Source organism: Thamnophis elegans, chromosome 2 (assembly GCF_009769535.1).
Source record: "Thamnophis elegans isolate rThaEle1 chromosome 2, rThaEle1.pri, whole genome shotgun sequence".
NCBI classification, from domain to species: domain Eukaryota; kingdom Metazoa; phylum Chordata; class Lepidosauria; order Squamata; family Colubridae; genus Thamnophis; species Thamnophis elegans.
This window is the reverse complement of record NC_045542.1, coordinates 4,738,567-4,757,138: the sequence shown is the minus strand read 5'-3', so window position 1 is coordinate 4,757,138 and position 18,572 is coordinate 4,738,567. Positions and strand designations below refer to the sequence as shown.

General features: G+C 46.3%; 1 protein-coding gene across 4 annotated transcripts; it reads right to left on the bottom strand.

Moving 5' to 3' along the window:
- Positions 1-1,498: 1,498 nt before the first annotated feature.
- On the bottom strand, positions 1,499-18,016 carry LOC116504364 (nuclear factor interleukin-3-regulated protein-like). Of its 4 annotated transcripts, none has more exons than XM_032211344.1 (3): positions 17,853-18,016; positions 14,988-15,386; positions 1,499-3,735 (listed from the first exon to the last, which is right to left on the bottom strand). In XM_032211344.1, the coding sequence occupies exon 3, from the start codon at positions 3,242-3,244 to the stop codon at positions 1,907-1,909; it is 1,338 nt and encodes a 445-aa protein (XP_032067235.1). In that variant the 5' UTR covers positions 3,245-3,735; positions 14,988-15,386; positions 17,853-18,016; the 3' UTR covers positions 1,499-1,906. The 4 variants fall into 4 exon arrangements, with proteins under 4 accessions (XP_032067235.1, XP_032067234.1, XP_032067232.1 ...); XM_032211343.1 differs by having other exon boundaries at positions 14,992-15,386; XM_032211341.1 differs by lacking the exon at positions 14,988-15,386.
- Positions 18,017-18,572: the final 556 nt, after the last annotated feature.

Genomic DNA, 18,572 nt, shown 5'->3' with positions numbered 1-18,572 from the left:
GTCTTTGTCCTGTCTCATTAGAATAGAATTAATACAAAAATGGTTGGCTTCCCAGAGCTAAATCGCAACGCCTCTCTTGCAAATAATCACCACCACCATCTAATAGCAAGATTAAGGGTTGTCTGTTAAAGTTCAATGTTTGATAAATGCATCAAGCATTTAAAAAAAACCTTTTAAATAAGGAATAGGCTTTTTGGAATCCCTCCCCCCCCCCAACACACTTGCACGTGTGAAAACCTCCTTTACTCACAACAATAATACCCATTTTGTGGCCAAACATCACCTGCCAAAAACAGAACTTGCCAGTATTTTAGGGTATAGCTCAGTGCCTGGATTAAGCAGATTTTGCCATTTAAGTTCAACAGCCACTAAGCAGAGGTCCATTAAATCAAGGGTTTACTGTACTAAATAGCAATCACACTAATGCTCCATTACAAGAATCCTTTTTTTCCCCTAAACTTTAAGACATTTCCTCCAAGAAAATAAAATGCACACGATGAAAACATCAAAAGTTGAAAGACAGCTTAATCGAACCCCTCATCGCCCTCTCAAATATCCATTGCTTGTAGACTTAAATATTTCACATCCACATGGAGAGAAAGATGATTTCCCCCCCAAATGATTAAAACTATGTCAAGTGTGCTTAACAACTAGAAGGAAGACTTGGAACACAAATAAACAAATGCTATTTACTGGCACAAGATACAAGAAACACATTACGCTGGTATTGAAAGAATTATATCAGCTATCAATTTGTTACTAAAGCTTGGCCTTCTTAGCTCTACATAACCAGAGAGGGCAACTTCCTTGCACCCTGACCTTTTCAGACGCCGCTTTCTGGTTGAGGTGAAACCAAATTTTTCCAGAAGCTCAGAGAAAACAGCACATTGCTAGATCCTTCTTTGCTGGTTTCAAACCCGTTAAGATTGTCATTCATTTATGAAGAATAATTTGTGGCCTGATCCTGATCTTACATGAAAGTTCTAGGGACACCATTCCAAACAATTGTTATTTTATTAATTCATTGGCTATTTTTAGTATACGTCATGTTGTTTTATTTCTCTTTGTGAAGATCTTGGATGGAAAGGTATAATGTTTGCCCTTAAAAGAGTTAGGGGCCCACCTCTGTGTTCCGTGTCAATTTTCCTCTGCTCGCAAGTCAGTCAACAACTCTTAAGCATTTCTTAACATTTTTCTGCAGGTTTATTTTAGTAATTAAAAACACACAATGCTTGGTTTGGTCAAGCAATTTCTGACAGAGAAAATACAGTCACTGACAATCCATTTAGGCATCCTTACTGCGGGTATCCAAGAACCTTAACATCAGTACAGAATGGATTAAATGCCAATGTTTGGGTACTCTCCAATCAACCACAATGCCAGAATTGTTATCAAGTTAGAATACCATTAGGCATTCAGCCAGTGGTGGGTTTCAAAAAATTTTGGAACCTCTTCTGTAGGTGTGGCCTGCTTTCCGGGTCCACTGGTGGAACCTCTTCTAACCGGTTCGGTAGATTTGATGAACCGGTTCTATCGAACCGGTGTGAACCGGTAGGAACCCACCTCTGGCATTCACCCCGTAAATCACATCTCATCTACACACTGAATTCTGGAGCCTTAGAAAATAGGAGTCCCATCACCCAGTATACCTTAGTAATTCCAAAGTCTTTTTCTGAGACAACCCCACCCTATCCCCCCATGTTCAACCTACGTACCCTCTTTTGCCATCTCAGGATCCCTATTCCCCTCTCCCTCCCCCCGATTCTGAAATCAGCAGGTGCAGGTCAGCCATGGCCCCCTTCTCCAATGCTCACTTGGCCATGTAAAAACCCCTTTCTTGTACCAACACCCAGTTCAATTTCTTCTTCTTACTTTCCAAATCTTTATCCAGACCTAGGTGTCTTCTTCAAGTTGGTCTGGGGCCATCCTCATGACAAGCATCCTCCCACCTGCTGACATGGTCCTTTGGGACCGAGTGATCTGAGGGCAGCCCTGAGCCCTGGCACAAAAGTCTTTCCAAGTTGCCACTGGAGGCGGGGGGCTCGTTCAGAAACAAGGCTTGCCGCACCAGGGCCGACATCTCCTCGTGTCGGTCACCGTCCCAATCGGAGGCTGCGGAGGCTCCCTGGCAGCAGCTAGCTGGAGCAGGGCTAGATCCGGGGAATGGTTCATGAACCCCACTGCTGTGCGCTCTGCACTTGAGCCGAAGCTTGTGTGGGAGAGCCGCGGTCTTCACGTCAGGGTGGGTGTCCAGCGGCACGGGGAAGGGAGCAGAGGGACATCCCCAGGAGGGCTCTTCACCTTCCTCACTGGTGTAACCCTCAAAGGGGGATCTAGGCTCTTCAACTTTCTTTATGTGCTCGCCCTCCAAATAACCATCGGAAGCACTACAGTTCTGGGGCTTTGAGCAATATCCTGAGTGCGTCTGGAGCTCCTCCTGCAAGCAGTGCGGATCACGCCCCCTACAGTGGCTTTGGGGACTCTGGTTCCCACAGCCTTCTGCCTGCCCCACTTCTTCAGGAAGCAAGGGCTGAGGAGGGGGCACTGCAGTGAAGCCATTGGCACTGAAGAGGATGACACTGCGGGGAACGGAGACCTTGGGGTCCGGGTAAGGCTGCAAGGGGGCATCCCCATAGACACGATGGATGGCCTGGGCTTCCTCAAGCGTCCGGGGGAGAGGGCTGTCCCGAGATGAGCTATCAGACAGGTCAGAGAGAGAGTCCCGGGGGGAATACTTGGCTACCGATACACTTACACTGTCCCGGCTCGATTGCTCTGTTTCAGATGAATCCTCTGAGTGGGAAGCTCGGGACAAGGAACCAGGATACAAACTGCTGCCGCTGCTGACACCGTATAAGTGGGCTGGGTTGTTGGCACTGGCAGTGCTCAGCTGCTGGCTCTTTTCCATGAAGGCTGTCGTGCTGATGAGGCCAAAACGCAGCTTCAGCTGCAGCAGCTCCGTTTTCAGCCGCACGTTCTCCTCATTGAGTGCCAGCACCTTATTCTCCAGAACCAGGTCGTTGAAGCGCCGTTTCTCCCGGGAACGCTTGGCAGCCTCGTTGTTCTTCCGACGCTTCTCCCAGTAGCTGGCATCCTTCTTCTCGTCGGAGATGAACTCGCGCTTTCGCCGACAGTTAGCGTTCGGCTTGCTCTTCAAAGATCGGGCTCTCTGAATGATGCCGTTGGGATGGAACTCGGGAAAGTTCCCGGCCACACATAATGTGGGGGAGTTGAGGCTCTCCATCACGGGGGGTGGGGGAAGGGAGGGAAGTGGGGGCAAAACGTCCAGATGCACTTTTGTCTCCCGCTGGAGAATTTCCCTTCCTCGGAACTGTGGTGGCGGTTGCTCCTGCTGTCCCGCAGGATACTTCTTCCTAGCGGTGCACCCCAAACTGTTACCAAGCTGTATTGCCTGGGAAGCTGTATCCAATATGGCCTTGAGCTGTCCTCCAGTTGCTACAGTCAGGCGGGATCTGGGCTCCCATCAATGGAAAACGAACTGTCCGATAGAAGGAGACCATCTTCTAAATCGCCCGCCGAAAAGGGACCGTCTCCAGATTCCTTGGGAGGGTTTTACTGTCCTCAGTCTTCAGCTCAGTTAACGCCGGAGTGACTCTGCTGCCAAAACGCTACAACAACAGGAGCGCTGGACGTGGCTGGACAACAGAGGCACAGTGGTACGGGTGGAGAATCAACATCGACTGCTGGGTCAGGCCCAGAAGGCAGCAGAAACGCCTAGGGAGGAAGGATACAAAAAAAGAGGGTGTTACATTTCTGCCTAGTGCTGTCACACACCCCGGGCTCTGTTTACATAATCCAGCAGGTTCAGGCAGCATCACCGTGGCCCTCGGTTTGCACGGGCCACACCCCAAATTCCGGCTCCCCTCAGAAACAAATGTGTGGTTGCCTCTCCCGGGGGGAGGTGGGGGGTGACACGACCCTGCCTTACAAAGCAGAACTACATTCAGCTGTAATTTCTGCTTGGCAATCCAAATATATGCCCCACCTTTTCCCTGTCCCAGCCCCAAAGCGTGCCACACCCCAGAGATGCTGCACCCACATTGAGATCTCTCCCAAACATACAAGAGAAAAACTACTTTCCTAATTGCACATATCCCCAAGAAAGGCAAAGGAGATCTTTTCCAGATCACAGGGATGCACTCATTATATTAAGGCTCTCCTCTTCTAAGCCCCTCTTTCCCTCGGAGATCTCTGCATATAGATATCCCTGTAGGGACAATGCCACTCTGATACACCCAAAATGTGCCACTTACTTCCATTTCATTCACAAATGTACTCTCCCCGTCTCTCTCACACACATACAGGCACCCCGAGAGAGAGGGAGAGGGAGAGGGAGAGGGAGGGAGGGAGGGAGGGAGGGAGGGAGAGAGAGAGAGAGAGAGAGAGAGAGAGAGAGAGAGAGAGAGAGAGAGAGAGAGAAACCCTCCCCTAATTCTCATACCACCGGGAGGGAGGGAGGGAGAGTAAAGGAGATTGCAAGAAGTGAATTACAAGAAGGGATTTTTAACCTTGAAGCCGAGAGATCCAAGGCAGGGAATCTTCCAGCCCCCTTTTGAGCGCTGAGGGATTGGCCAGCAAGCCAGACAGGTTGCATAAAGGACACCACCCCAAACCTTCCTTCCACATTCACCGTGACACATAGATAGGAATGCTGAAGCCTCTCCTTCCCGAGAAGGCAAGGCCATGTGTACCCAGTGGCACGCACGGTTCCCCCGCGATGATGGCAACCCTCCCTTTCTTTCCCTTCGCACGTGATCTAACGCGCACCAGGCACAGGCAGCAGGAATATAGGTCAGTAAACACTGAATATTTATCAAGCGAGGCAGTCAAAACAGGTCTGATGGTTATGGATTGCACAACAGTTCCAGAATAAGAGAGAGCGGCACAGCGCCAACAACCTACTGGCCCACAAACTGTTTCTTCGCAGAGAAATAATAGCAGCGGGAGGCAGAGGAGGCAATATTGGCGACCAAGAGGAGAAAATACTCCTAACAATTGGCCCTAGAGCCATCTTGATAACTAGTCAGTTCCCCGATCAGCCTTGCTCCAATTTCCAAGCAGATTCAGCAGTTTCAGTATCTTGGGTGGTCCAGGATTTCTACAGAGAAAGCCACGAACAAGAGTTCTACAGAGGAAGCGTCAATATTTTGTGAGCTTTTGAACAATCTTGGGTGAAATTAAAATGCATCCACCGAACCATATTAGCTTCCATTTTGATATTCATGTTTCATTCAAGTGTCTTCCTGGACCACACATTTCTTTTTTCAAACCTGGGCATTTCTTCTAGAAGATATTTCCTCTCTCCTTGCTCCCCTCTGCCCTACAAAACCTCTTCCGTGGACAAAAGAATGCCTCACAAATCCATAAGGCTCACTGTATGTATTCCAAATAGAAATCTTAACATTTATGCAGCGGGCCCTACCAGCAGCATACTAAACAAAGCAGTCTGTTTAAAATAGACTAGCCTCCAGTTAGACAGAGGAAATTTCAGTCTTTAGAAAATGGCCATCAGAGAGCAAAGATCCAAGGGGAGGATAGACTGACAGAACCCCCTCACTAAAAGGCAACAAATCTAACAGTCTCTTGCAGTGAGTAGCTGTAACGATTTTAATTCATAATAATAGTAACTGCTACATCAGCAGTTACACATAAAACCAAGATTTCTAAGTTTTATTCATAGAAATTCATAGGCCTCAGAAGATGTTCGTTAACTCTCCCAATGATTTTATATATATAGATTGATAGATAGATAGATAGATGATAGATATAGATAGATGATAGATAGATAGATAGACAGACAGACAGACAGATGATAGATAGATGATAGATAGATAGATAGATAGATAGATAGATAGATAGATAGATAGATAGATAGATAGATAGATATAGATAGACAGATAGATAGATGACAGACAGATAGATGATAGATAGATAGATAGATAGATAGATAGACAGACAGACAGATGATAGATGATAGATAGATAGATAGATAGATATAGATAGATAGATGACAGACAGATAGATGATAGATAGATGATAGATGATAGATAGATAGATAGATAGATAGATAGATAGATAGATAGATAGATAGATACTGGATTATTGTAACACGCTGTACATGGGGCTGCCCTTGAAGAGTGTTCGAAGACTTCAGTTAGTCCAGAATGCAGCCGCGCGAGCGATTGTGGGTGCACCTAGGTACACCCACGTCACACCTATCCTCCGCGAGCTGCACTGGCTACCCATTAGTCTCCGAATCCGCTTCAAGGTGCTGGTCGCTACCTATAAAGCCCTACATGGCATCGGACCTGGGTACCTGAGAGACCGCCTCCTGCCGATTACCTCCCTCAGACCGATTAGATCTCACAGGTTAGGTCTCCTCCGGATTCCATCTGCCAGCCAATGTCGGCTGGCGACTCCCCGGGGGAGAGCCTTCTCTGTTGCAGCTCCAGCCCTCTGGAATGACCTCCCCGTGGAGATCTGGACCCTTACTACCCTCCTGGCCTTCCGCAAAGCCACCAAGTCCTGGCTGCTCCAGCAGGCCGGGGGGCTTGTGAAACACCCAGCCCCACGGAAATTGTGAATGTTGCGCCTTTTTTTTTAAGTGTTGTCTTGTCTATTTATCCCCTTTCCCTTGTCTGTTGTGAGCCGCCCGGAGTCCTCCGGGAGTGGGCGGCATACAAGACAAATGAAATGAAATGAAATGAATGAATGAATGAATGAATGATAGATGATAGATAGATAGATAGATAGATAGATAGATAGATAGATAGATAGATAGATGATAGATAGACAGACAGACAGATGATAGATAGATGATAGATAGAAAGATAAATGATAGATAGATAGATAGATAGATAGATAGATAGATAGATAGATAGATAGATAGATAGATAGATAGATATGTAATATAAAATCATTGGGAGAAAATCATATATATATGAAGAAGGATGAAAAGAGGACTCTGCTCTCATCACAGCCATTCTATTCTTTACAAGAAAAAGATGGTTGATCAGCATGGAGGAGGGAGCAGTCTCCATTTTCAGGCTTTTCTTTGTTTTTTAACTTTACCTTTTATTTGGTCTCCCAAATCCCATCACCTGGTTCTGAATCGAAAGGGTGCGATTGCTATCAATTTGTGCTGGGGTGCACCAGATCCCCGGCCTTCCTGGGTTCTTGATGTCAAAGAGAGGTAACATCCTCCCTTTAGGTCCACATATTATTTCCTTGCCTTGACCCAGAATGAGAAAGAGTGTTTTTTCCCAGCTAAGCCCAAATCCCACACCCTGATCTGCCTACAGGGCCTGGCCGCGTGTCTTAGAGGGCACATGGGACTACTACTAAGCTGGATTGGGTGTATACAACCAGGATCCTACAAGCTCAGGCATGAATAGGAAGCTGACCTACTTCTCAGTCTGCGTCACCCCCTTGGGGCAGAAGGTCTGATAGGATTCCAAAGAGGTCAGGAGACTCACTTTGAGCAGAGGAGGAGCTGCAACTTACCAATTCAATCTAGCATCAGAATAAAAATACAGTTGTACGCTTACATAAGAGCAGCAATCAAAAGCAAGAGATAAGCGTGCATCTGAACTAACGCCAAGTGCTTTGCATTCACAAAAGTGTCAGAGGCAGGCTTCCAAATTAAAAGAGAACAACACAACCTTCGAACGTTTTCACTTTGAAAACCAAGTTCTGTTTGGGGTTTTTCCTGTAATAAAAAGCCGAATGGCTAGAAATCGTTCGGCACAAAGGAAAGGGATACGAGTGTGCAATAACGTTAAGAGTACGATGAAGTTCTGAAAATCAAACCTGACTGTAAGCAGAAAAGCATGTGGAACAGAAGGGCTGATTGGTTCCACCACAAAACCGCGTTTGACTAAAGGGCGCTCGACGAAACCGCGTAGCTGACGTCGTCACAGCGCGACAACAGCGCGGAGAAAAAAGCACGCTGTAAACGCTAAACCTAAAATTAACCCCTAAACCTAAACCTAACCCCCCTAAACCTAATCCTAAACCTAACCCTTAACCTAACCCTAAACCTAACCCTTAACCTAACGCTAAACCTAATCCTAACCCTTAACCTAACCCTAACCCTAACCCTTAACCTAACCCTAAACCTAACCCTAACCCTTAACCTAACCTTAAACCTAACCCTAAACCTAACCCTTACCTTAAGTTGAATCGGCTTGCTTTCAAAGCGCTATTTAAAGCGCCCTTCTTTCTCCGCGCTCGCTGTTGTCGCCCTGTTGATGACGTCAGCGACGCGGTTTAATCGGGCGCGCTTTAGTCGAGCACGGTTTTGTCGTGCCACGGGGCTGATTATGAAATCAACGAGGGCATACCTCCAAATTGACATCCATGTTAGGTTTATACAATACATTAGACCAGTTAATATAGGATAAGGCTGTTTGTGACTCAATTTGCTGTAAGAATCCAATGTTTATTATTACCGGCTCAGGCTATCATGGTAAACTATTAACATGATTTATTTATCTGGACACAGCAGGATATGTGAACGCGGCAATGAACAGATTTAGTTGAGTGTGTTGTGAGAATGCAGTCATAATGGAACAAGTTTACATTCCTCTTGGAATGACTTCCTTGAGTTCTGAATTACAAGTTTAAATAATCCTGGAAAAACATCTTAAAGCAGTGTTTCTCAACCTTGGCAACTTGAAGATGTCCGGACTTCAACTCCCAGAATTCCCCAGCCAGCATTCGCTGGCTGGGGAATTCTGGGAGTTGAAGTCCGGACATCTTCAAGTTGCCAAGGTTGAGAAACACTGTCTTAAAAGGAAAAACGAGGTCATGTCAGCAAATTTATAGCAAGGGCTATTAAAGCTTCTGGGATTAATAAGTGCTGGGGTATCAAGTCTCTGGACATCTTTCTTCAACGGCATGGCTATCACAGGGCTGAACTTTTAAACGTGCCCCTATAATGCTATATCTTTGGCAAATAAGGATGGTTAAGGTTACGCTGGCAAGAGCTTCTGTTCAATCTCTGCCCGGGAACTCTCTCTTTTCAAGGCCCTGAAGCCAGGCAAACCAAAGGGCATTTTCCCTTCTTGAATAACTAGTATGATGCTAATCAGTGCATTGGATAATGGGCTACCCACACAGAAAACGGAGGATCTAACTTGATGCCATTCTCATCATGACAGGTAACTTCCAGAAGGAAACTGCTTGTCTGCTGCAGGGGGGGAAAATGCCTTTGGTGCTTTAGAAATAAGCAGATATACTATGACACAATCCAAATTCCATGTTATTAGCTTCTTGATCTGTGGATGGTGTGCACCAGGGGTGGGTTCCTGCCAGTTCGCACCAGTTCGGTAGAACCGGTTCATCAAATCTACCGAACCGGTTAGAAGAGATTCCACCAGTGGACCCGGAAAGCAGGCCACACCTACAGAAGAGGCTCCAAAAAATTTTGAAACCCACCACTGACACACACACACACACACACACACACACACACACACACACACACACAGAGACAGACAGACAGACAGACTCACACAGAGAGAGAAAGAGAAAGAGAAAGAAAGGAAGGAAGGAAGGAAGGAAGGAAGAAAGAAAGAAAGAAAGAAAGAAAGAGAGAGAAAAAAAAAAGAAAGAAAAAGTGTGAGAGAGAAAGAAAACACATGGCCGGCAAGCCACTCCCACTAGTTCACATGGCCGGCAAGCCACTCCCACAAAGGAGGCCACACCCACAGAGTAGGTTCGAAAAATTTTTGAAACCCACCACTGGTGTGCACCCACCACCACACCCACCTAAGATTCTTCAAATCCACTGAAAGAAACGTCCCAGATACCCACTGTCAACTTCGCTTTATTCTCCCACTTCCCAGCAACAAGAAGTTATCCACAACCAATTTTATGGCCAGTTTCTCTCTCTCTGCAAAATTCTAGGATGGCAGGACTAATATTCCTATTGGTTTATTTGGAATGGATTTCGGTGTACTTAAATTAATCCAAAAATTCCCTGCAGGAAGCAAGCCAACACTTCCTCCTGGAGGGAAGGTGGCGCAGTGGTTAAATGCAGCACTGCAGGCTACTTCAGCTGACTTCAGTTCAGCAGTTTGGCTGTTCAAATCCCACCAGGCTCAAGGTTGACTCAGCCTTCCATCCTTCCGAGGTGGGTGAAATGAGGACCCGGATTGTTGTTGGGGGCAATATGCTGACTCTGCAAACCGCTTAGAGAGGGCTGAAAGCCCTATGAAGCGGTATATAAGCCTAACTATTGCTATTGCTATTGCTCTGCGGATTCCTTCCCTTGACTTGCCCCTTCCAAAATATCACTCCCTCCTCTTAGGTTCTCTCCCCGTAGGGCTTCCCACACAACTGCTTCGTGATGTAATAACCGTTGCAGATCGTGTCTCCACTTTCCAAGCAAGAATGTTCTGTTCCTGTCGGGAACTCTGGAGCTGAGCCACCACCCTTCAGCTGCCTCCCCCCCCCCTTTGCTTTCCACATCTACTCCACATTCTGCATAATCAGTTCATCATAATCCATACTGCCACTTTTTGGGGGGGTGGGGGTGGGGGGTGGGGAAGAACCTTCTGGCTAGCAACTCAACAAGTAAATGCAGATTATAATGCTGTGACGAGAGGATGGCCCAGTTATAATAATCTGTCCCAAGTCTCAATCAAGAAAAAAAAGAAGAAATGTAAAATTCACATAAGGCCAAAATTTGAGAGAGAACTTTTATAAGATGTTTTATAGACGGCATTTAGATCCTAAAAAACTGGCTTGCATGTATCCGAATTTACAACCTAAATGCTGGAGATGTGATTGTGTTGATGCTATGTATTGCCATATATGGTGGACTTGTAAAAAGGTTAAAGCATTTTGGATACAAATATGGTGGATTATGCAAAATGTTCTTAAAAAAAGGATAAAGTTTACCCCCTCAGTTATTCCTGTTGGTTATAACTACTGATTGTACTGTTATAGAGACTAACTTGATTTTGTATTTAATAACGGCAGCAAGACTGCTGGTGGCGCAATACTGGAAGAAGGAAGATTTGCCTACTATTCAAGAATGGACATTAAAAGTCACAAACTTAGCAGAGATGGCTAAAATATCAGCATATCTCAAGGACCACTCAGATGAGAGATATAAACTGGAGTGGAGACAATGGATTGACTATATTCCAAATAAATACGAGACTAAGAAATTCCAGATAGTTTATGACTGAAGAAGCAAGGAATGACATAATCTGTTTAGAGCTAGCCTAACAAAAGAGGAGTTAAAGCTCAAATGAAAGATGATACTAACTTTTTTAAAGTTTATTTTAGAACATCTTTGTTAAAGATTTATACCCTGTATTTGTTTGGGGAAGACGGTGGGGAGGGAGGTAAATATTTGTAAAAGCCAAAATTTTCAATAAAAAAAGAAAAATAGCAAGAAAGATTCTGAGGAGCCATAGGGGAATCTGTGTTGAGCAAAGGGTTTCCAATGGTCCTATGGGCAATGGGGGGGGGGAGGGAAGCCACAGGTTGTTTCAGGACTAACCAAGATAAAATTAAGCAGAAATATCAAGATACCAACTGGAAAGGAACCAGCCAATTTAGCATGCAGAAGTAAAGCAGGTGTAGTAACTTGCTGGTAAAGGTCAAGTTACTCCAATGATAGCAAATCTAGGCAAAGATTGATTGACCTAAAGAGTCTGGATGACAAATACATAGCAGCAAGAATTGAAGTTTTTCTCTATTTCATTTCTACCACCTAGTGATTGACTAGATCAGGGGGTCAGCAACCTGAGGGGCTGGAGCCGCGTGTGGCTCTTTCATCCCTCTGCTGTGGCTCCCTGTCACCAGTCAGCTCCACAATTGATAGGACTTTCGGTTAGGACAGGTAGAGGGGAAAGGATGCTGTGCTAGGAAGAGACTCTATGGTAGGGGAACTGGACTTCCGGTCGGCTCCAGAATTGAACGAGGGGCTTCCTGTTAGGACCTTTGTGGCTTTCGGTCTAGATTTTTGCAACCCAGATCTAATAGCCCCAAAGAAGTTGCTGTTACAACTTGGGCCTCTGTGTTTCAATTGACCATCATCATCATCGCTAGGTCATCTTGTTCTGACCTAAAGTTGCTTTTTTCCCATTATATTCAGCGACTGGGAATCATAAACATAATGCACTGATGTCAAAACGAAGGGGTGTGTGTTCATTTATCTTTTTTTAAAATGGGAAGGGTCTCTTGAAGGGGTTATAGTCAAGCCGAGGTGGCGCAGGGGTTAAATGCAGCACTGCAGGCTACTTCAGCTGACTGCAGTTCTGCAGTTCGGCTGTTCAAATCTCACCGGCTCAAGGTTGACTCAGCCTTCCATCCTTCCGAGGTGGGTAAAATGAGGACCCGGATTGTTGTTGGGGGCAATATGCTGACTCTGTAAATCGCTTAGAAAGGGCTGAAAGCTCTATGAAGCGGTATATAAATCTAACTGCTATTGCTATTGCTATTGCAGTTCAGCGGTTCAAATCTCACCGGCTCAGGGTTGACTCAGCCTTCCATCCTTCCGAGGTTGGTGAAATGAGGACCCGGATTGTTGTTGGGGGCAATATGCTGACTCTGTAAACCGCTTAGAGAGGGATGAAAGCCCTACGAAGTGGTATATAAGTCTAACTGCTATTGCTATATGTAAAATTGATCAAATGCTTCATGGATCTCGTCTGGAAGATGAGTCACAGCTCATCTGAACTTTTCTTTTTTGGCTTGAAAGGTTTCGCCGCTTAGGGCAACCTGGGGAAACTTGGTCAGCAGGGCAGAGCAACAGGTACCCGACAGGTCAATGAAACCTCTCCCTCTCCCTCTCGCTCCCTCCCCTCCTACCTGCAATACTCATGAAATACATTTCGCATCCCAGTGTCAAATTCCATCGTTCTCTTTTCGGCCTGCCAGACTTTCCAGAAAAGCCTGAGCAGATGAAGAATGACAAGGAATGACCCAGAGTTAGGCGTTTCAAAACCTTTTTCATTCTCCGTACAATAGAAAGTAACCTCTCCCATTATGATTATGACTTTTGTTTTTCCCTTCCCCATTGAAGTACACCTCAGAGGGAGTACTCATAAGAGCAGGATCTACACAGCCTTGATAACGCCGATAAAGCCCAAGTTGCAACTGAGCTGCAATGTTTTTTAAGACTTCAGTTTACGGGTAGTCCTCAACTGGTGCAGTGGTTAGAGTGCAGTACAGCAGGCCACTTCAGCTGACTGCTAGCTGCAGTTCAGCGGTTCAAATCTCACTGGCTCAAGGTTGACTCAGCCTTCCATCCTTCCGAGGTGGGTGAAATGAGGACCCAGACTGTGGGGGCAATATGCTGACTCTGTAAACCGCTTAGAGAGGGCTGAAAGCCCTATGAAGCGGTATATAAGTCTAACTGCTATTGCTATTGCAGTTCAGCGGTTCTAATCTCACCGGCTCAGCCTTCCATCCTTCCGAGGTGGGTAAAATAAGGACCCGGATTGTTGGGGGCAATATGCTGACTCTGTAAACAGCTTAGAGAGGGCTGAAAGCCCTATGAAGCGGTATATAAGTCTAACTGCTTTTGCTATTGCTACAACCATTTGTTCAACCCCTGTTCAAAGTTGCAGAAAAAAGTGCCTTACAGCTAATTCTCTCACACTTACGACCTTTGGAGTGTCCCTGCTGTCATGCAATCACAATTTGGACACTGGACAACCAGCACATATTTATTTACAACAATCACAGCATCCCAGGATCATATCATCCCCATTTGCAGCCTTCCAGTTGGGTTCTGACAAACGAAATCCATGGGGGAAGCTGGATTCGCTTTAACACCCACAGTGAAAAAAAAACACCATAAGATCAGGTGAAATCACACAACGTCTCACAATGACTGCATTGCTTAGCAACGTAAGTTCTGGGCCCCCGTTATGGTTTTAAGTTGAGGACCACCTGTACACATTTCCAACGACACCTGCGCATAAAAGTCATGAACAGGGAAACCTTTCTGAAATGGAGAAAACTTCCCTTGCTTGTTTTCTACACATTCGGCTGTTGTTTAAAAATAAACGGGTAGACAAGCTTGCCAAGTAATCAAGAGGGAAAATAGCTTGGCTCGTTCTTTTGCCTTTTAAAAACAGTTTGCTCTGCACAAAAATCACCAGGCAGGGTTTTTGCATACGTGAAGTGAATCGTTGCTTGCTGTGGCTGGAACTCAAGCTGCTGTTAAAAAACAAATATTAAGTAGGAGACTGATTTTTTTTTTAAAGAAAATTTATCATGCATATGAATTATCTAATGCCAACCAAGCTTCCAGAATTCAGATTTCACAACTGCCTTTGCAGCTACCGCCTCCCACTGCATGTCTATAACTCAACCCCCCTTTTTTTTCTGTTTGCAAAAATTTGGCCAGCTGAGCTAAGTGTCTTGAATCAGGCAGTGTTTCTAAAGCAAAAATTGCTCAATCATTCTGTACTAAGCATGTAGCCTCACCCTTATACAGACCATGTTGAAATATGCACCAGGCAGTGGGGTGTAGTGGTGAAGGTATTGGTCCAGAACAGTGGTTCCCAAACTTGGTAACTTTAAGACTTGTGGACTTCAACTCCCAGAACTCTGCTGGCTGGAGAATTCTGGGAGTTGAAGTCCACAAGTCTTAAAAGTTGCCAAGTTTGGGAACCACTGGTCTAGAAGGAAGGAGACCCAAGCCCACCCTCAACCTTGGAATCTCACTTTGGGATCTGGGTAAGGATCACTCTCTGTCAGCCCAGCCTCCGATGCTTGTAGCGGAGTAAAATAAAATTAGGGAACTCTGTACAGATTATCTTGTATTCTGAATAAAATGAGGAATGGAGCAAATACAAATGTTCCCCCTGAGTTCATTTTACAGATTTCTCTTAAGAATTTTTTACGGGATCTCTTGAAAACGATTGCAAGTGTTGCACAACTATTGAAATGCCTTGAAATGGCTCTACGGAGTACTTAGTGGGGTAAGGAACACCTACCTACCCAAGGAACAAAGAGGAGAGGCCAAAATCTTTTTTCTCCCGATTTTCATTTTGGAAGACAGCCAATGAAAGAGAACGGAGGCTAATGATGGGCAGAAGAAGAATGTTTCATCCAGAGGTTTGCTAGCCAAACCTTTGCCTGATTTTTTTGTATCTGCATGGAAAGCAGGTGAACAAAACAGGTATTCCCAATTAAATGCAGAATCACAGCCTCTTCTGCTCTATACTTAGCCTCCAACCGCAGCATCACAGGTTCCATTCGGCAACATGGATGCCTCTCATCAGCTCCACCTCTTCAGCAAGGGCCTCCATTCCACTCCACCATGATCAAGAGATTATGATTTGCTGACTAGCTGTAGGCATAGGCTGGGAAGTCCTGGGTTCAAAATCCCGATCCTATGTAAAGCATACAGCATAAAGTCAGACCCTCCAAAACAACATTCCAGGACTCTTGCAAAGATAAAAATGATGGTGGGATGGAGGAGCCACTGTAAAAATTGCCCTAAGAAGCTTGAGGGGAAAAAAAAATATGCATATGGGTTTGCAGATAGCAGATGGCGTTGACACCCAAATGAGAATGTATGTGTGATGATGTTATAATGCAAAGGCTTTTATTGATTTCCTGGCCTGAAGTAGCTATGTCAGTGCAGTTATCCTCCCAGACATGCCATCATTTAAACTACACAACACACTGGGCACTTCCCTGTATAAAGACATTTAATTAATTTGTTACTCGTATTGCATTAATCCAGAATATTAGTTAGTTAAGCCTTGTTCCAAGCCCAGCCGTTGTGATTACATTTGTAGGAGGGAGGGAAGATTCTCTATCTGATTTGCTTGGTGATTTTATTCATCCAAAATCAGTTAGTTGCGCACTACTGTACATATTGGACCTATCAGTGTTTCAAATATTTCTGAGTATTAAATATATTATGTTTCTTCAGACTGCATGGTGAAGGTATGTTTCAAAAGGGCATTTTAAGTTTAGGAACATGAAGTGTTACACAAAATATAAAAACCACATGGAAATATTCTCGTGTCCCTTTAAACAGGAAGAAATGTATCACATTAGTAGTATTCTTTACTACTAATTAAGTAGAGAAACAATATTATTTTTCTACATTGAAAACCAGTCCAGTATGGCACCTTATCTCCAATTATAGAGCTGAGGTAGCGCAGTGGTTAGGGTGCAGCACTGCAGGCTACTTCAACTGACTGCAGTTCTGCAGTTCAAATCTCACCGGCTCAGGGTTGACTCAGCCTTCCATCCTTCCGAGGTGGGTGAAATGAGGACCCAGACTGTGGGGGCGATATGCTGACTCTGTAAACCGCTTAGAGAGGGCTGAAAGCCCTATGAAGCGGTATATAAGTCTAATTGCTATTGCTATTATATTAGACTGCAACTCTCTCAACTCTCCTAACTGAGAACGGGACAGCAGGAGATCTAGTGTGTGGCTAAAGTGCTGGACTAGAACCAGGCCATGGATGTCCACTGGGTGACTGATTCTTCACTAATCACTGATTCTTAGCTGAACCTACCTCACAGGGCTGTTGTTCTAAGAATAAAAATGGACAAAAGAGGGGGCATAAATTTAATTAAACCAGTGGTGTTGCAATAACATATTTGAAGAAGATCAGGATGAATAAAGGTGGCTTAACGAGCAATACCAAAAGTACTTTTTTTCTGCATTGATGGATTTTGGATTTAAATATATATATATATATAGAAAAATATAAATAATGTACCGAGTGGAATAGTTGATAGTCCTTCATTTTACTTGCGTTCAAGTTTTATCATCTGAAAAGCAGAATCAGGATTTCCTAACCACTCCAATAATAAGCAAGCCGTATTAAGCAATCCTTCCCACTGTACATTTTAAAATCGTAACAAATCCCACTTACTTCACGTATCTGCAAGAATCCTCCTAATCAGAAAGGGACCAGTTGCTTACAGGGAAGCCACTGGATCTCCTCTCCCTTGCCCAGCCCTGCAAGAAGCTAAAAGGTTTTTTAATTGACTTGCAAGAGCCACAAGCATTATGGAATGAGGGATGAAACCTTTCTGGGCCAACCAGTCACTAGATTACAAACTTCCTGTTCCTTATTTACTTTCCTGTGGTCAGGTGGAGAATTTCATTTAGAGAAGAAAGGGAAGGAACCCTTCCTGGCCCTCTTTCTGTAGCTCCTAGTAGTTGCATCCTCTTGCTAAGCCAAGTGTGGGTGTCGTAATTGGGGAGAGGGTCTCTGCACCCTCCTCAAGAGACAATCTGGCAGGGCGAGGCTGCAAACCCCAATCGTGGATTGAAGGGTCGTGAAGACGTAGAGTACTCGCATCGCTCTCCCGAGCCACATACGTGTCACTCTTGTTACCACTCGCTCTTCTCAGCAACTCCAAAGCTCCGTCTAGAAGCCTCCCGAGTTCCCTCCTCCGCTCCACACGACCACCACGCACCCTCGACCCATCCTCACAAATGTAGCTCAGTCGGGAAGGGAAGGGAAGAGCCGGAGTGTTTCTGTTGCAACCAGAGGCGAGGAAGGGGATCGGCACCCACCCAGATACGCCTAAGCGCGGCCCCTCCGCCGCCCAGCCCTTCTCCAAGCGGGCGCAGCCACAGAGCTGGTCTGAACGGGGCTGAAGGGAGGGGAACCAGGAGCCCAGCGCCGCATGCCCCGCCATGTACCTTTGCCCGCAAACAAAGCACATCCGCGCCCGCCGACAACTCCTGCAAGCGAGGAACCAGCCGGGCTCCCCCGGGAGACCCCCACCCACCCACCCCCCAGGCCGGGGAGGGGTCTGCAGGTGGGGGAAGGACGGGGGGGGGGTGTTGGCGGAGCCTCCGCACGGCGTCCGCGTGAAATCACCTCTTCCAGGCGCTCCTCGGCCACCTCTCCAGCGGCGGGAAGGAGTCTCCGCGCGTCTTTGCCGCCGCCGCCGCCGCCCTACTTCTTTCCCCGGGCGAATGTGTGTTAGTAGGTCAGCCGGTTGCATAAGCGCCTCCGTCACGCTCCCGAAGTCGCCGCACAAAACAAACCGAGGGGAGGAGGAGGAGGAGCGGGGGAGAGGCGAGGCGAGGCGGACGAGCGGGCGAGAGGGGCTGGGCCGGAGCCAAGAGGAGAGCGAGCCAAGAGCCACGCGGGAGGCGCTGTCGCCTCCGCCGCCGCTGATGGGGAAGAGACGGAGCCAGCCAGCCAGCCAGCCAGCCGCTCCCTCTTTGCCTCGCCCGCTTTGCGTCCAACGTTGGAAGCTCCCCGAGGGTCGCCAAGGTGAGCCAAGGTGGCGCAGTGGTTAAATGCAGCACTGCAGGCTACTGCTAGATCAGCAGGTCAGCGGTTCAAATCTCACCGGCTCAGGGTTGACTCAGCCTTCCATCCTTCCGAGGTGGGTGAAATGAGGACCCGGATTGTTGTTGGGGGCGATATGCTGACTCTCTGTAAACCGCTTAGAGAGGCCTGAAAGGCCTATGAAGCGGTATATAAGTCTACTGCTATTGCTATTGCTATTGCTATTGCTGGGCTCCACCGAAGAAGCGCGCCCGTGCGCTGCAACGCCGCCTTCCTGCTCCTCTTAAGGACTTCGCTTCT

Excerpts from the sequence above, each read along its gene's own strand:
- LOC116504364 (XM_032211344.1), bottom strand. The coding sequence starts at position 3,244 with ATGGAGAGCCTCAACTCCCCCACATTATGTGTGGCCGGGAACTTTCCC.